This window comes from Hemitrygon akajei, chromosome 15 (assembly GCF_048418815.1).
Source record: "Hemitrygon akajei chromosome 15, sHemAka1.3, whole genome shotgun sequence".
Classification (NCBI taxonomy): Eukaryota; Metazoa; Chordata; class Chondrichthyes; order Myliobatiformes; family Dasyatidae; genus Hemitrygon; species Hemitrygon akajei.
The window spans coordinates 15,258,846-15,274,268 of record NC_133138.1 but is presented as its reverse complement, the minus strand read 5'-3'; the positions used below and the strand labels follow the sequence as shown (position 1 = coordinate 15,274,268).

Genomic DNA, 15,423 nt, shown 5'->3' with positions numbered 1-15,423 from the left:
GTCAAGGGCAGTGTTGATGATGGGGAAAGGGAAGCCCCTTTCTTTGGAGGAGGACATCTCCTTCGTTCTGGAATGCAAAGCCCCATCCTGATATGCAGCAGAAGTGGAGGAATTGAGAGAAGGGGGATGGCATTCTTACAAGTAACATGGTGGGAAGAGGTATAGCCCAGGTAGCCGTGAGAAATCAGTGGGTTTATCATAGATATCAGAAGATAAGCTGTCATCAGAGATGGAGACAGAGAGACTGAGAAAGGAGAAGAGAGGTGTCAGACATGGGCCAGGTAAATTTGGAGGCAGGGTGGAAGTTGGGAGTCAAAATTGATGAAGTTGGAGGCAAAGTTGATGAAGTCGATGAGCTCCATATGGGTGCAGGAAGCAGCACCAATGCAGCTGTCAATGATACCAACTTGAATGGTGGGGGGGTAAAAGAGTGCAGGAGTAGGGAGAAATGGGGAAACCACATCCAGGAAAGGCAACTACCAATTTTAGCAAAGAAACATTCACTTGATTCATTATAATAAAGTACTGACACAAAAACAAAACTGGCATTTTTTTTAAAATGGATTCCTGGCTTCCACTGCTGGATTACTATCAGTCTGTCACGTTCACATTTGTATTTTTCTTCAAAACTTTTTTGTTCTTTGAATCACTCCTTAAAACCTATTGTCATCTACCCATACGCCTCGTTGTGCAATTGTCAAATTTCTTACGAAGAAACCTAGGCTATTTTACTGTGTTGAAGTCATAAGGTGACAAGATTTTCTTCATTCTATTTTTCAAGTTTATTAATTTGTCTGTAAATATCCAATTCTTTCTTCAAAAATATTCCAAATCTGCAATATTTTGGGTTCTTTGCACATATTTTTAAAGTAAATTCCAGGAAAATCTGTATAATTAGTGCAAATCATTCAAAGTGCTTTTGGCTGGAGACTGCAATATGTTCAACTATACAAGTCAACTAAGATAATTTCTAATGGATTCTTTACTTAGCATAATGGTAGTTCTAATAAAGCAAATTAATTTTTAGAAGTCTAACTAGAGAGATGACAGTTAAATTCATGACAAATTAATTTAACATACCTTAACTTTGGCTCGAACATCTGTACATTTCACAAGTGGATCTTGTGTTAGGGACTGTTTACTCTGTAAATTCATTTTACTGTTCATCCATTCCATTGCTTCTTGAACATATTTGTCCACTTTCTCCATCTCTGATGGATCCAAGTGATCATATTGCTCTTCCTAGCACAGAACAAGCAAACTACAAAATCAGAAATTCCCAAAATGCCAAGGTTCTTCTGAACCAGCCATACATGATTATTACAATGATAGATCAATTTCAGTTTTAACACCCCCCCCCCCCCCCCACCTCTGAGTTTAGTCTGGACTAAATCAGAAATCCGGTGTGAACAGAGTTCCACATGACAGATGATGCCTACAGCCCAGTGGCAGTCAGCAAATCCATGTTGGTGGTATTTCAAATGTTGGTATGTATATACAGGGTGTATACATATGGGGAGTTTGTGAGCTGGGGTTAACTTGTAATTTGTTATTGTTGACCTCTGTACCATTCTATTCTCTTTCAGAAAAACAAGGCTTTGTTTTTTCTTAGCTCAGCTTCATCTGGAGCCCGCTTACAATCTTTACTATTAAAATGTTTATAATTAATTACTTCAGCTTCTGGACTAGGGTCTTGGTTAACTTCAACAGTGTGCTGGAATACTGCAAGACCATCTCATGCATATATTAGATGACTAAATTTAGCATAAAAAGAATTTATTTGGTCCTCTAGTGAAGCATGTGATTCAAACATCCATAGTGAGGTACATCAACTTCTGAAGTGCCAATTTTAAGAATTCCCAGTTAAATTTTATATTAACAGAAGGCTCATAAAACAAAACACTTAACTCAAAAATTAACCAGGCTGTAAGATTTGCATTTGTGGACTCTTGAAGAACAAAAGGTCTTGGAGATTTAAAATTATTATATTATGCCATTAATGCTAATACAACTGCACAGCAAGAAATAATCTAAAGTGTGTAAAGCTTTTAAGAATTCTAATTAACAATTGTGCCTGTTTTCTTATAATCTGTTCTTATTTGGGGGGGGGGGGGGGAAGACAAGCTTTTTAGTGTGGAACATGAGCCCTCTATAATTGAAACACATGATCAGTTTAAAAAAAGTTAATTGCTAACATCTTTGGATTAAGGTACAGAATAAATGCTTCAAACCATTTCCCTTAAATTGTCAAATCCCTTCTCAAGGGGGTTGGCAATTTAAGATTAATTAATGCAAGTTCTGCAGGCAAGAGCATAAACAAATGCTTAGTGTCTAATAGTGGGAGATTTGTTACATTTTATTACACCTTAACATACAAGGATTCACTTCTCAAAAAAAGTTTCCTCACCTAGCTATTGAGTTACTGCTACAATCTAGAGTATGAAAAGCATTACTTCCCAGTCACTGGAAAAGTGAACTTGACAAATTTCAAAGATGCCTGAATCATCAACAACATAGAATAAGTGGGCAACTGCTGCCAATGTAGAAGCACATTAGATTGGTTGACTGTTTCAAACAACTTCTCTTGAACAATAGAAAGTTACATCATATTTATTTTAAAACTATGATGCTATTGGATGACCTTCAAGTTCCATCATTTCATCCTTTTTAATCCCAAGTTATAATTAATACATTTTGCCCAGTATTATGTACTATACAGCTAAATTTAATAGATCAAACATTAATACAATTGAGCAGACTATTTATCACATTTCATTGTTTACTTATGACAACATATTTATTTTTGTTTTTACATACTTTGTTTCTGAAAGAGCTTATAATCTTCATGTACTGCTGCACTTGCCTCCCCAACTCATCGAAGGCTCTAGGACAATCCTCAAACTCCTGATAGCGGTCCCGAATTGGCTGACCAAGTTTCTAGAAAGTAGCAAAAGGCATTATAAACCTGACTGCATATTACTTTGAAACCTGCATGTTTGCAACATAAAGTGAAAAAGAGCAAGATGCAAAGACTAGTCAATTTGCCCTGAATTTATACCAGCAGAATAAACTATGTGTGAGAGACGTTATAATATTCATAAATCTATGTCTGTTCCAAATTCTATAAAGTTTGCAGCCACCCCATAAATTCTGCAGTGAAAATTTGTTTCAATTAGTTATTGAGTCCCAAAATTAAAACCGATTTTTCCAAAATACAGCATGAATTCAAATTTAAGTTTACAGAGTGCACTCTCATTTTCAGGGATTGAAAATGGGATATGAAAAATCAAGAATTTTATTACTGCTCTTGAAATGGTTTTGGTTATCCCGTTTACTCTGAAAAGAAATGCTTCCAAATTGCTTCCAACAACTGAGACAAGAGAGATGGTGTAGTAGTAGACTCAGGCCTTTCGCTGATGCAGGAAAGGGATAGGCATGTAAATAAAGATGAGATCAACTCCCTCCAAGTTCAACAATGACAAAACACCACCATTTATTTAGTTTATAAATGGCCTTACTTCAAATACAATTTATGTCTGCAGCTCACGGAGTTGAGAGCCATTAGGCACTTTGAAGTTGTCCCAATCAATTATGATTTTGGTTGATCATTCATATATAGTATATAGTTCCTGCTTTATCTCTGCATCCACTGATCTCTTAAATGAACTTTTCTTGAATACATGTACTGAGTCACCCTCAACTGTTTCTGCACTAGAGAATTCTACTGGTTCACTCTTTAGAAGAGAAAAAAAACTCATCTCAAATCTATAGCTTACCTCATATCCTCTTACCCAGTTAATTGCACAAATAGATGCATTTCTTGTATCTATCTCATTACGAATGCAAATGTGATCAAGATAACATGTAAGCTTGAAAATTTTTAAACCTTAGTATTAGTTTTGCATACATTTTACCACCTTTTGATTTTACCTGTCAAAATTTCCCTTTTCTGTCTCCCTACATTGGTTGCCAAACTCCTTACTTGAAAACTTCATCAATAGCCGTAGCAAGCTCATGCACACCTATTTCCTTAACTATTCATAAATGACAATAAATATTTTTAGCAAAGGTGCATTTATGATATTTCACTCATGGTCAAACTAATTAAAGCAATAGGAAGAATAGAGGGATCTGGTAAATAGATAGGTGCTCCATATCTATAGTGGGCAAAGCCTGAGCAACTTAACATTAATACAAAATGATAGCATTCTTTTTCCAAGTATACTTTAGTAATATGGATTATCAACCACCATGAATTGCAGGTTTAAAAAAAAATATCACAGAAATACCAATAACATCAGTTTCAAATTAAGAAATGGTAAATTTTATTCCATAATATATCAAAATATATACATTTTATAAATGTGGCTCATATGAAGTCTCAAAAAATTGCACATATTTACCTTTAGTTCAGTTAATTTATCTATATACACTTGCTTTCCCTGATCCTCCCCTTCTTCATACAACCAGTTTTCTGTGTCTTCTAATAGAAGGCTTAATTTGCTTCGTTCCTAGAAGTAATGAACGTTCATGTTGATTTGAATTATAAGCATAAAGATATGCATTTTACTTCTAGTTCAGCATATCAGCAGTAATACATATAAAATGCTGGAGGAACTCAGCAGGCCAGGCAACATCTATAGAAAAAAGCACTATTGACATTTGTGGCCAAAACATCAACTGTGCTGTTTTCCATAGATGCTGTCTGGCCTGCTGAGTTTCTCTAGCATTTTACATGTTGCTCAGATTTCCAGCATCTGCGGAATTCTCTTTTCAGCAGTAATGCTCTTTTAAATTTCCCCCCAAGTTTTCACAAATGAGATTTCAAGAGCTCATGCTTTGACAGTTCTCTGATAAATGTCAAAGACACTAACACATAGGTAGTCATCAAACATAGGATTTATATTTACTGAAGTGCAGTGTCTCCTTAGTTTATACATGTCGCCATTAGAGACTACCTGATGCCAATGGAAAAGTAGATTGACTATTTCAACAAAAACACATTGCTAAGCACTCTTACAAAGTGGCCCCAGAACCAATGATATATTCCACAAATATAAAAGCTCCTGCAATGTACCAAATGCCCAATATTACAACGATATTGCTGATTCTAGATTAATGCTTGAGAATCAAGAAAAATCTTTCCAAAAATTGCTTTTTTTTCTAACCAAATACAATTGTTAGCATCACCAACATAAACTGAAAAATCATGCAAGTTTTAATTATGTGCATGTCCTCCTGCCCAGAAAAATAAAATGTAAACTGTATTTAATTAGAAATGACAAATCTGTTGTATCCCAAGAGATCACACCCACTTTATTTGAAAAGGTTACCATACTTTTTGCATTCGGTTGGTTTTAGACCCTTGGTTAACCAATCAACAGACACATTTGAGAACATGATCCTTTCTTGACAGCCCTTCAGCCTGGCAAGCTCATGCTTCATGAAACCCTGAACTGGAACATCTAATCAAGAGAAGAACACAGGACTTCTACTTGATTGTCCAAATAGAGCACAGTCCAAGTATTAAAATTTTTAGGGAAAAAAGATAACACATATTCTTTCAAAGACTTTGGAAATGATCGTTAAAAACTGGTTTATTATGATCTGTATAGGAACTAGGATTTCCTGGCAATAGGTATGAACCTTAAAAAATAGGCTATGTGGTCCTTCTAGACTGCTCTATCAGTAATATTTGATGCTTTTATTTTTATACGGCATTAATAAGGGTCTCACCTGGAGTACTCTGTACAGTAGTTGTCCCTTTATTTAAGCACTTTAAACTGTGGAAACAATTCAGAGATGGTTTATGATATGAAGATCTGAAATGGCTAGGTTATCTGATGAAGAAAGGTTGGACAGACTAAGCCTGTATCCCTTGCAGTTTAGAAGAGAACATTGGATGGCCGGGGAGGGGATGATTCTTCATGTGGGAGAATTTAGAACTATAGGTCATTGTTTAAAAAATGGAATTGTGCATTTGAAGCAGATGAGGCAAAGCTTTCTGAGGACTGAGCCTTTGACACAGAGTGCTGGAAGCCTTTAAATGTTAAGGGAAGGCTACCTAAATATTATTAAACAAGGGAGTAAGAGGTAAAGCTTAAGTTACAATCAAATTAGTCATGATTTTATTGTATGGTGAAACATGTTTAAGAGACGAAATGTAGACCTACTCCTACATTTATTGCATATTGCCAGCAAGATCATGGCTGATCTTGTATTTCAAGTCCTGTCTTATTCAAATTCCAAATCTTTTTATTCGCTTAATCTCTATGATTAATCTATCCATCTGAAAAGGTTGACTCATCTAGAGACTCAAAATGTTTGCTTTGTTTTCTTAGTTGGCAATTTTCAACTTATGCTGCTAATCTATTAGTATTTTATAGATGCGAATAACCCATCTCTTACTCTTCCAAACTGGAGGAAGCATAGGCCAGTCTCAGTCAAAACTGTCAGAAGTCAACCCCGTTTCAGAAATAAATCTGGTGTATCAATGCTGTATTAACCTCCTCAAAATAAAGGCTAACATACTAGTTCTCATCGATGTATTTTGTTTTGCCTCTCATGAAAACCAAGGTTTTTTCTCTATTCTTCCCGCATAGTGCGTAATTATGAACTTCTCCAATGAATATCAATGCTATATTTTTAACTATTGATCTATATTGTTTGGTGAACACTTTGCTATGCATCAAGCATACAATTTAATTTTTCCAACAAGAAATTAATTTTTATTAACAAGAACTGAGAACAGTTGATGGTCCAGTACCAATTCTTGAGGTACCAAACAATGATATGGTCACTATTTTGCCTGTCTAGTGAATGCACTCAAACTCATCCAACTTCTAGTCAAGCAACTAACTCAAAGATACAACACGAGTGTACCTGGCTATCATCTTACTGCTTACTCTAAAGGTAAATTTCAATGAAGTACAAGTACCTTCAACTAAGATAGCTCAATTAAGTCAACAAAAGAGGGAATGGAGAGTGAAATCTCAGAAGTATATTAAAATAATGTTTTTTTTCTGAACATGCTTTTGGTTTTTTAAAAATAAAACTTACATTAATTGGCAAAGAAAATCCTGACATAGAAAATATTAATATTTTATATTCTCTTTAAAATAAAGAATAATAGATTTCAGAGCATCAGACAAAAAAGTTCAAGTATGGTAATTCATCATTGCTTCCATGTTTTTAATACAACTTCTCTTTGCTATGGTCCTGGCTTCAAAGCAGAAGTAATATAAAAGTCCAGGTATAGCCTGAAGCCTTCCATATTAAAATTGTTCTCATTAAATACACAAACTGCACTGAATCAAATACTTACATCATTATTGACAAACTTTTCATAGATTCCACATAGTTTTTCTCTACTTTCATACACATATTCTTCCAAAGCATTCTTTGCATCATTTCTCTCCTTTTCAAGTTTATCCTGCATGATCATTTTACCCTGAACAAATGTAAAACAATGAAATACATCAATAATTTAAAAGCGCTAACATTAATCAAAACTTCAATTGAATTTGTAAGTTGTTTCTCAGCCCGTGTCCAGTGACTTGCCGCAGAGTTCAGTGCTGGTGTTTGTCGTATTTATGATTTGGATGAGAACGTAGACGGCATAATTAGCAAGTTTGCAGATGATACCAAAATTAGTTGTGTAGTGGGTAGTGAAAAAGGCTGCAGCAGATATTGAATAACTAGAAAAGTGATCAAAGGGATGACAGATGGAATTTAACATCAGTAAAAGCAGAGTACTGCATTTTAGGAAGTTAAACCAGGACAGGACATGTGCACTGAACAATGGTATCCCAGGCAGCATTGTAGGATAGAGAAATCTAGAGATACAGGTATATTTGGACAGGTAGATGGATAGGAGCAGTGTAAAGGAATATGGGCCAAAGAGGCCGCTTCCATGCTATATGGCGCTGAATGTACAAATCGATTAACAAATCAAATATACAATGGATAGTCCTATACAAGATACATTTGAAAGTCAAGTTAAGTAGAAATGAAGTATGAAAAATAAAAGGGCAGCTTGTATTCTCGGAGAGGATGATGGAAAAATGCAGTTAGACACTGTGTGAAAGTCTTCATGAGAAGCAAAGTAGAAGTGCACTGAACTCAGATGTTATATTGGGCTTTAACTGCAGCATGGTTAACATAATATGGCTGGAACAATGGCTCATTTAGTAAAGAGCAAACTGTTTCACTCAGGTAAATGCAAATATTTTTACTAACAGACACTCAGGATCAAATCCCTTCTGCATTAACGTTTTGGGAGATTTGCCAGTATTATCTGGGATGGTTTAAACCAGTGACTCAAAGGGTGGGACAGTGCAACAGGAGGGGAAAGCGAAGAATAGGCAGTAAATGGAGCAGGCAAGTGGGAAAAGCACAAAAGGGCTGGCAGGCTTACTGCAGACAAAATGATGAGCACAGGGTACGAATCAGGATTGTGATGTTCTGCCAATCTCTAAAATGTGGCCGAGGGGAGGAATGGCACCTCAATATTCTTGGGCATGGTAGTGGAGTTTCTTCAAAAGGAGAGGTAGTATTGCACTGCTGATCAGGGAGGACATTATGACAGCACTTAGAGAGTTTATCCTGGAGGGATTGGCTAACGAAGCAATGTGGGTTGAGTTTAGAAATTAGAAAGGGGCAATTACTTTATAGGGTTACATTATAAGTCAGCAGGATTGGGAAATACAAGCATGGAAACTCACTGTACAAATACAAAAAAGAAAAATATCAAGAACATGAGATGAAGAGTACTTGAAAGTAAGCCAGTAGCTTGTGGGAACAGGTTAGTGATGGGGCAAAGTGAATTTATCCCCTCTGGTTCTGGAGCCTTATGGTTGAAGGTTAATAACTGTTTCTGAACCTGGTGGTGACAGTCCTTAGACTCCTGTAGCTTCTTTCTGATGGCATGCCTTAGTTAGTGGGAGTCCCTGGGGATGGATACTGCTTTCCTATGACAATGTTGTGTGTGGATGTGCTCAATGACGGGGAGGACTTTACCTGTGATGCACTGGACCATACCCACTACTTATTGCAGGGTTTTCCATTCAAACAGCAGTAGGATGTAAAACCAAAAGGGTTAGCGTTGTGGGTGATTTAAACTTTCCCCATATTGACTGGGGTTGCCTTAGTGCAAGGAATCGAGATGGGGTGGAATTTTTAAAGGTTTTTTTTAAAAAAAAAGCTGTATGTACGTAGACAGTCCCACTGGGTGAGAAGAGGTGTTAGTTGTTCTTCTCTTTATTTTAGGAAGCGAGGAATGGCAAGTGGTGTAAGTGTTTGTGACCAGTACTTTGAGTGATAATCAAGGGCAATTTAACTGTGCAATTTAAAGCAAATTTAAATTTAGACTCTTAGGAAATAAACAAGCAGTTAATTTACTTTGTTTAAAAAAGGATGAGTTTATATTTAGAGATTTGCATATTGATGCTTTGAGATAGCTTTGCCATTCAGAGAATCCAAGCAATTCATCACCACAATGCACCAATTCGCATTTATTTTATCCTTCCTAGAAATATATTGTCTTCCCGTATTTTGACAAAATGTCCTTGTTATTTTAATACACCCAATTAAGTGCCGTACTCAAAATTTTAAAATTGTATTTTCAAGTAACATTCCTAATTATTAACATACATGCTAAAAATAAATCCAGCAATGACTTGTACATCACTCCCCGCCTCAGTAAGCCCTCTGCATTCTCTGTTTTTTCTGGCTATTTTCCTGAAGGTCGTTTAGATCTTTAACATAAGACTACCGTGGAAAAAAAGCATTTTATCTGCTTTTGTTTCTTATTATCCTTATTACACATCTTTGAGAAAAGTCTGTTTCTCTTACCTCAGTTTCAATGAATACATTCAGTAGTTGCTGACCCAATTGCCATTGCAGATGGTTCTCTATAGGTAGGTCCACTGTCTTTGTTTTGACCTTTGCCTTCTTTGCTTGTGGAGGCTGATCTCTATTTTTATCCTCCTTCGAGCCCAGTTCACCAGTCTAGAAACATTAATAAAGCAATTAAAGTACCTACTGAAATGCAAGGATTAAAAATGTCATCTTTCAACACATCAACAAACAATTCAAATTCATGTTTATTGTCATCTGACTGTGCATATATACAACCAAATGAAATAAATTGCACAAATATGGGAAGTAATTGACAGGCCTAGATAAGTGGATGTGGACAGGATATTTCAAACAGTGGTAGAGTCTAGGATCAGAAGAACACAGCTCCAGAATACAAGGCTTTCCCCTTTAAAATAGGGATGAGCATGAATTTCTTTAGCTAGACGGCGATTGATCTGTGGAATTCATTGCTACAGGCGGCTGTGGAGGTCAAATCAATGGGGTTGATAGGTTCTTGATTAATAAGGGTGTCAAAGGTTAAGCAAAGAATGGGGTTGGGAGGGAAAATACATCAGTCATGATAAAATGGTTGACCAGAGTCAATGAGCCGAATAGCCAAATTCTGTCCCAATGTTTTATGGAAATCAAAGTTAATTGGATTTTGTCACAGGTATTGATTATCAAGGAGATGCTGTGCAACAGAGGCTAGATGGTGAACCACCTCTGCGAATGGCTCAGCCACTTTGGTGCTTCAATAAATATCCACATCCTTCAAACTCAGAGTGTATAAGCATTTGCAAGCATTGTCCACAAATTGCAACCTTATTTCTATTCAAATGGAGAGACAAAGTCTTTCAAATTAACTATATTCCAGTGGAGAGCTTGTTCACTAGAAGACACAGGAATAGAATTAGGCCGTTTGGTCCACTGAGCCTGCTCCACTATTCAATCATGCCTAATTTTCCTTCTGAACCCTATTTTGTCTTCCCTCTAACTTTTGACATTTTACTAATCAAGAACAAGGAAGTATTGCAAGGACAAGGAAAAGGCACTGGACTAGTAATACCTGAAAATCTAATTCCTCATATTCAAATACCAAATCTTTGCATTTTCTAATTTTGCCCCAGAACCAAACAGTTAGCACACCCCCACTTGTCATGCACAAATCAGATACACTTTTCTCCAAGATATGGAATTGATAAACCTTTCTAGACAATCACCACCTCATTCTTTTTAAAGCAGATTCTACATAGACACTGCCTAACAAGGTGCTGCTTCACAATCTATCAAAAACCTTGGAGCATGTTACTATATTAAGGATACCAATAAGCACTAGATATTACCATTGGAAAGTGGGCATTTTAAAATGGCAAATTATGTGATGACTTTTTTTGGAAAGAAAATTATGGGAAATTGCAAAAAAAAATACCCAAATGAAATACTAACATTTCCTTGAACCCCCCCGCCCCCCACACTGCCAATGCTGCTAAACCCGCTGAATTCCTCCAGCAGAGTACTGCTCTAGATTTCAGTACCTGCAGACTCTTTATTTAGCGATACAGCATGGAACAGTCCCTTCCGGTCCAATGAGCCACACTACTCAGCAATCCAACTATTTAACCCTGGCCTAATCACAGGATAATTTGCAGTGACCAATAAACCTACGAATCAATGTCTTTGGAATGCATGAGGAAACCTGAGCACTCAGAGGAAACCCATGTGCACATGGGAAGCACATACCAACTTACTTACAAAGCACTCCGATATTGAACTCTGAACTCTAATGCCCTGAGCTGTACTGGTGTCACAATAACCGCTACTGTACCATGGTGACCTTGTGCCTCGAAGTCTTCGGTGCTCTCTAGGAAGACACTCAGATCCAACCTTTTGTTAATAAAAAAAATTAAAGCTTAATCATAAAAATTACCTCCATTTCATCTAGTTCATTTTTCTGATTTTCTGCTGATCCTTGGGGATAATTGCCATCTCCATGTGATGGTTCTTCCTGCTGATCAACTTGCATTTTACTCTGAAATGAACAACATCTGTTCACTGATCCATTTATTGGATGCAAAAACCACAAATTTGGAATAACAATTAATTCACCAGAGAAACAGTTCAGGTCAAGCAGCATTTAGGGGATAGTGCAGGGGCAGAAAAGAGATGAATTGTTGAAGTTTTTAGTTGAAACCCTGCAATGGGTCTCTACTTAAAATGTTGACAACTCCAGCCCTTATCCAACCCCTACAGATGGTGCGCAACCTGCAGGCAGAGAGTTTGCTACTCCAGATCCCAGTATATGCAGTCTCTTGTGTCACATCTGTTCTGTGAGAAGAGAATTTTCATGTTGCATGACACAGGACACCATTTTGATAGTGTACTGCAGCTGGCTTTCAAACTTGTAATCCATTCTGAAGAGTCTACCATAGTGGGGATTTTTGAGTGGCCAATTAACCTACAACCTACGCATCTTAGGGTCATGTGAAGAAACCCACATGGTCACAGTGGTAACATTCAAGCTTCACATAGCACAACAGGTCAGGATTGTTGACACTGCAAGGCTTGGGCTATGCTACGTCAAAACATCGCCTCTTGTAATTTGGGCATAAAAACTTGGTCAATGAAGACAACTGCAGAAGTGAACGCACATTTTAATATTGAAAACTCGAAGACATATCCTACCTCCCCTCCGCAGTGCATCATTTAAATCTCTCGAATTAACAACAGATCAACACTCAAGAGATGAGAATCATAAAAACAATGTTTTCTTATACCTTTTAATTTTTGCTGTACAAAGAACAGGTAATAATAAAGCCACACCATAATGGAGAATAGTTTGCTAACTGGCTCTATTTGCCAGTGGCACCCAAGAACCCAAGGAAGCACGAGTCATAAATTTTAGTATCACATAATAAAAACCCATCAAGAGCAAGACAACGCAAAAAAAAATACCTCTTCCTCTTTTAGATTTGCCTGGGATTGCTGATCTGTTTCCATTGGTACGTCATCTGTTTCTTCACACTTCTGTACTTCCACCAATGCGGCACTGGATACACTGAAGGTTCCATGAATGCTAACTCGCACCTTCACCCTCACTCTAGAACTGGACCCATCAGCTTGAGGGACCACTTTCTGAATTGTAAAGCGACCTAAGTAGTATAGCAAATGAAAACAGTCTCTAGAAATGTGAACATCATTCATTATTCAAAACTTCAGATTTATGAAATTTCCTGGATACTTGATTTTCAATCCAGGGTGTACAAATTTCAGATCAGCATTCAATTTTTTCTCTGGTTTGAATAACCATTTTCTAGTATGCATCTCCCTCACATTCAGGTTTATTTTCAACATTTAGGTGTATGACCACATAACCTGGATGGACTAACACCAAATATCTTTATTTCACAAAATGGCTGCAATTTCCACAAACACGAGAAAATCTGCAGATGCTGGAAATTCAAGCAACACACACAAAACGCTGGTGGAACACAGCAGGCCAGGCAGCATCTATAGGGAGAAGCACTGTCGACGTTTCGGGCCGAGACCCTTCGTCAGGACTAATGCTAGGGTCTCGGCCCGAAACGTTGACAGCGCTTCTCCCTATAGATGCTGCCTGGCCTGCTGTGTTCCACCAGCGTTTTGAGTGTGTTGCTGCAATTTCCAGTTGTCTTTGCATGCAATTCAGTTTTTAGGATGGACTGGTGAGCAGTTTATGCAAGTTGAAACCAAAACCATATTTTTTGAGAAAGGCAAGGAATTCAGTACTATTATAGGAATTCTGACTTCAGTCGATGTAAATGCTAAACCTTCTAACAAATAATAGTAGCATAAAACATTGTTTTGAATAGCTCCCAAAATCAGATTATTCTGGATCTTGAAAGCAGATGAAAGGTGCAATGGATCTAGGTTCACTGGTCTTTTAGCAAACATTAGACATAAAAAATTTCAGTCATGCGCCTCATCATTCTTAAGGCCCACCCATTCAATAAGTAGATTTATTCTCGAGGAATTGGACCGTGAAGCAGTCATTAGGCCTGCTGTAACTAGCTACCCTCCAGTTTCTTCTGGACATCCAACCCCTACAATGCAGAGACATACCCACTGATCCAAGTGTATAAGCTCAGTTAATAGCATTTCACCTGTGTCTGAAGACAAGATTCAAATCCCATCTCAGAGATTCTAGCTCAAAAATAAACTGCATTACTTAAGAGCTAAACAGTGCAGATTCTCCATTCTGGGTTTAAACCAAGATGGTCAGTTCTCTCAGGTGAGAACATAGAACACAGAACAGTATAGCACAGTACAGGCCCTTCGGCCCACAATGTTGTGCCGACCCTCAAACCCTGCCTCCCATATAACCCCCTACCTTAAATTCCTCCATATACCTGTCTAGTAGTCTCTTAAACTTCAAAAGTGTATCTGCCTCCACCATTGACTCAGGCAGTGCATTCCACGCACCAACCACTCTCTGAGTGAAAAACCTTCCTCTAATATCCCCTTTGAACTTCCTTCCCCTTACCTTAAAGCCATGTCCTCTTGTACTGAGCAGCGGTGCCCTGGGGAAGAGGTGCTGGCTGTCCACTCTGTCTATTCCTCTTAATATCTTGTACACCTCTATCATGTCTCCTCTCATCCTCCTTCCCTAGCTCCCTTAATCTCTGATCATAATCCATACTCTCTAAACCAGGCAGCATCCTGGTAAATCTCCTCTGTACCCTTGCCAATGCTTCCACATCCTTCCTATACTGAGCCGACCAGAACTGGACACAGTACTCCAAATGTGGCCTAACTAGAGTTTTATAGAGCTGCATCATTACATTGCGTCTCTTAAACTCTATCCCTCGACTTATGAAAGCTAACACCCCTATAAGCTTTCTTAACTACCCTATCTACCTGTGAGGCAACTTTCAGGGATCTGTGGATATGTACCCCCAGATCCCTCTGCTCCTCCACACTACCAAGTATCCTGCCATTTACTTTAGACTCTGACTTGGAGTTTGTCCTTCCAAAGTGTACCACCTCACACTTCTCCGGGTTGAACTCCACCTGCCACTTCTCAGCCCACTTCTGCATCCTATCAATGTCTCTTTGCAATCTTTGACAATCCTCTACACTATTTACAACACCACCAACCTTTGTGTCGTCTGCAAACTTGCCAACCCACCCTTCTAACCCCACATCCAGGTTGTTAATAAAAATCACAAGAAGTAGAGGTCCCAGAACAGATCCTTGTGGGACACCACTAGTCACAACCCTCCAATCCGAATGTACTCCCTCCACTACGACCCTCTGCCTTCTAAAGGCAAGCCAATTCTGAATCCACCAGGCCAAACTTCCCTGGATCCCATGCCTTCTGACTTTCTGAATAAGCCTACTGTGTGGAACCTTGTCAAATGCCTTACTAAAATCCTTGTAGATCACATCCACTGCACTACCCTCATCTATATGCCTGGTCACCTCCTCAAAGAACTCTATCAGGCTTGTTAGGCATGATCTGCCCTTCACAAAACCATGCTGATTGTCCCTGATCAGACCATGATTCTCTAAATGCCCATAGATCCCATC

At 37.9% G+C, this 15,423-nt stretch overlaps 1 protein-coding gene across 1 annotated transcript in view; it reads right to left on the bottom strand.

Annotated features, from left to right (window-relative positions):
* The window catches only part of LOC140739176 (heat shock 70 kDa protein 4-like), a 47,009-nt gene that overhangs the window by 3,404 nt on the left and 28,182 nt on the right, over positions 1-15,423 (bottom strand). The window contains exons 12-18 of the mRNA XM_073067212.1: positions 12,811-13,007; positions 11,786-11,887; positions 9,853-10,008; positions 7,325-7,450; positions 4,404-4,511; positions 2,818-2,937; positions 1,081-1,242 (exon numbers count right to left, since the gene is read on the bottom strand). Coding sequence (XP_072923313.1) covers positions 1,081-1,242; positions 2,818-2,937; positions 4,404-4,511; positions 7,325-7,450; positions 9,853-10,008; positions 11,786-11,887; positions 12,811-13,007 — 971 coding nt within the window. The remainder of the gene's footprint in view (positions 1-1,080; positions 1,243-2,817; positions 2,938-4,403; positions 4,512-7,324; positions 7,451-9,852; positions 10,009-11,785; positions 11,888-12,810; positions 13,008-15,423) is intronic.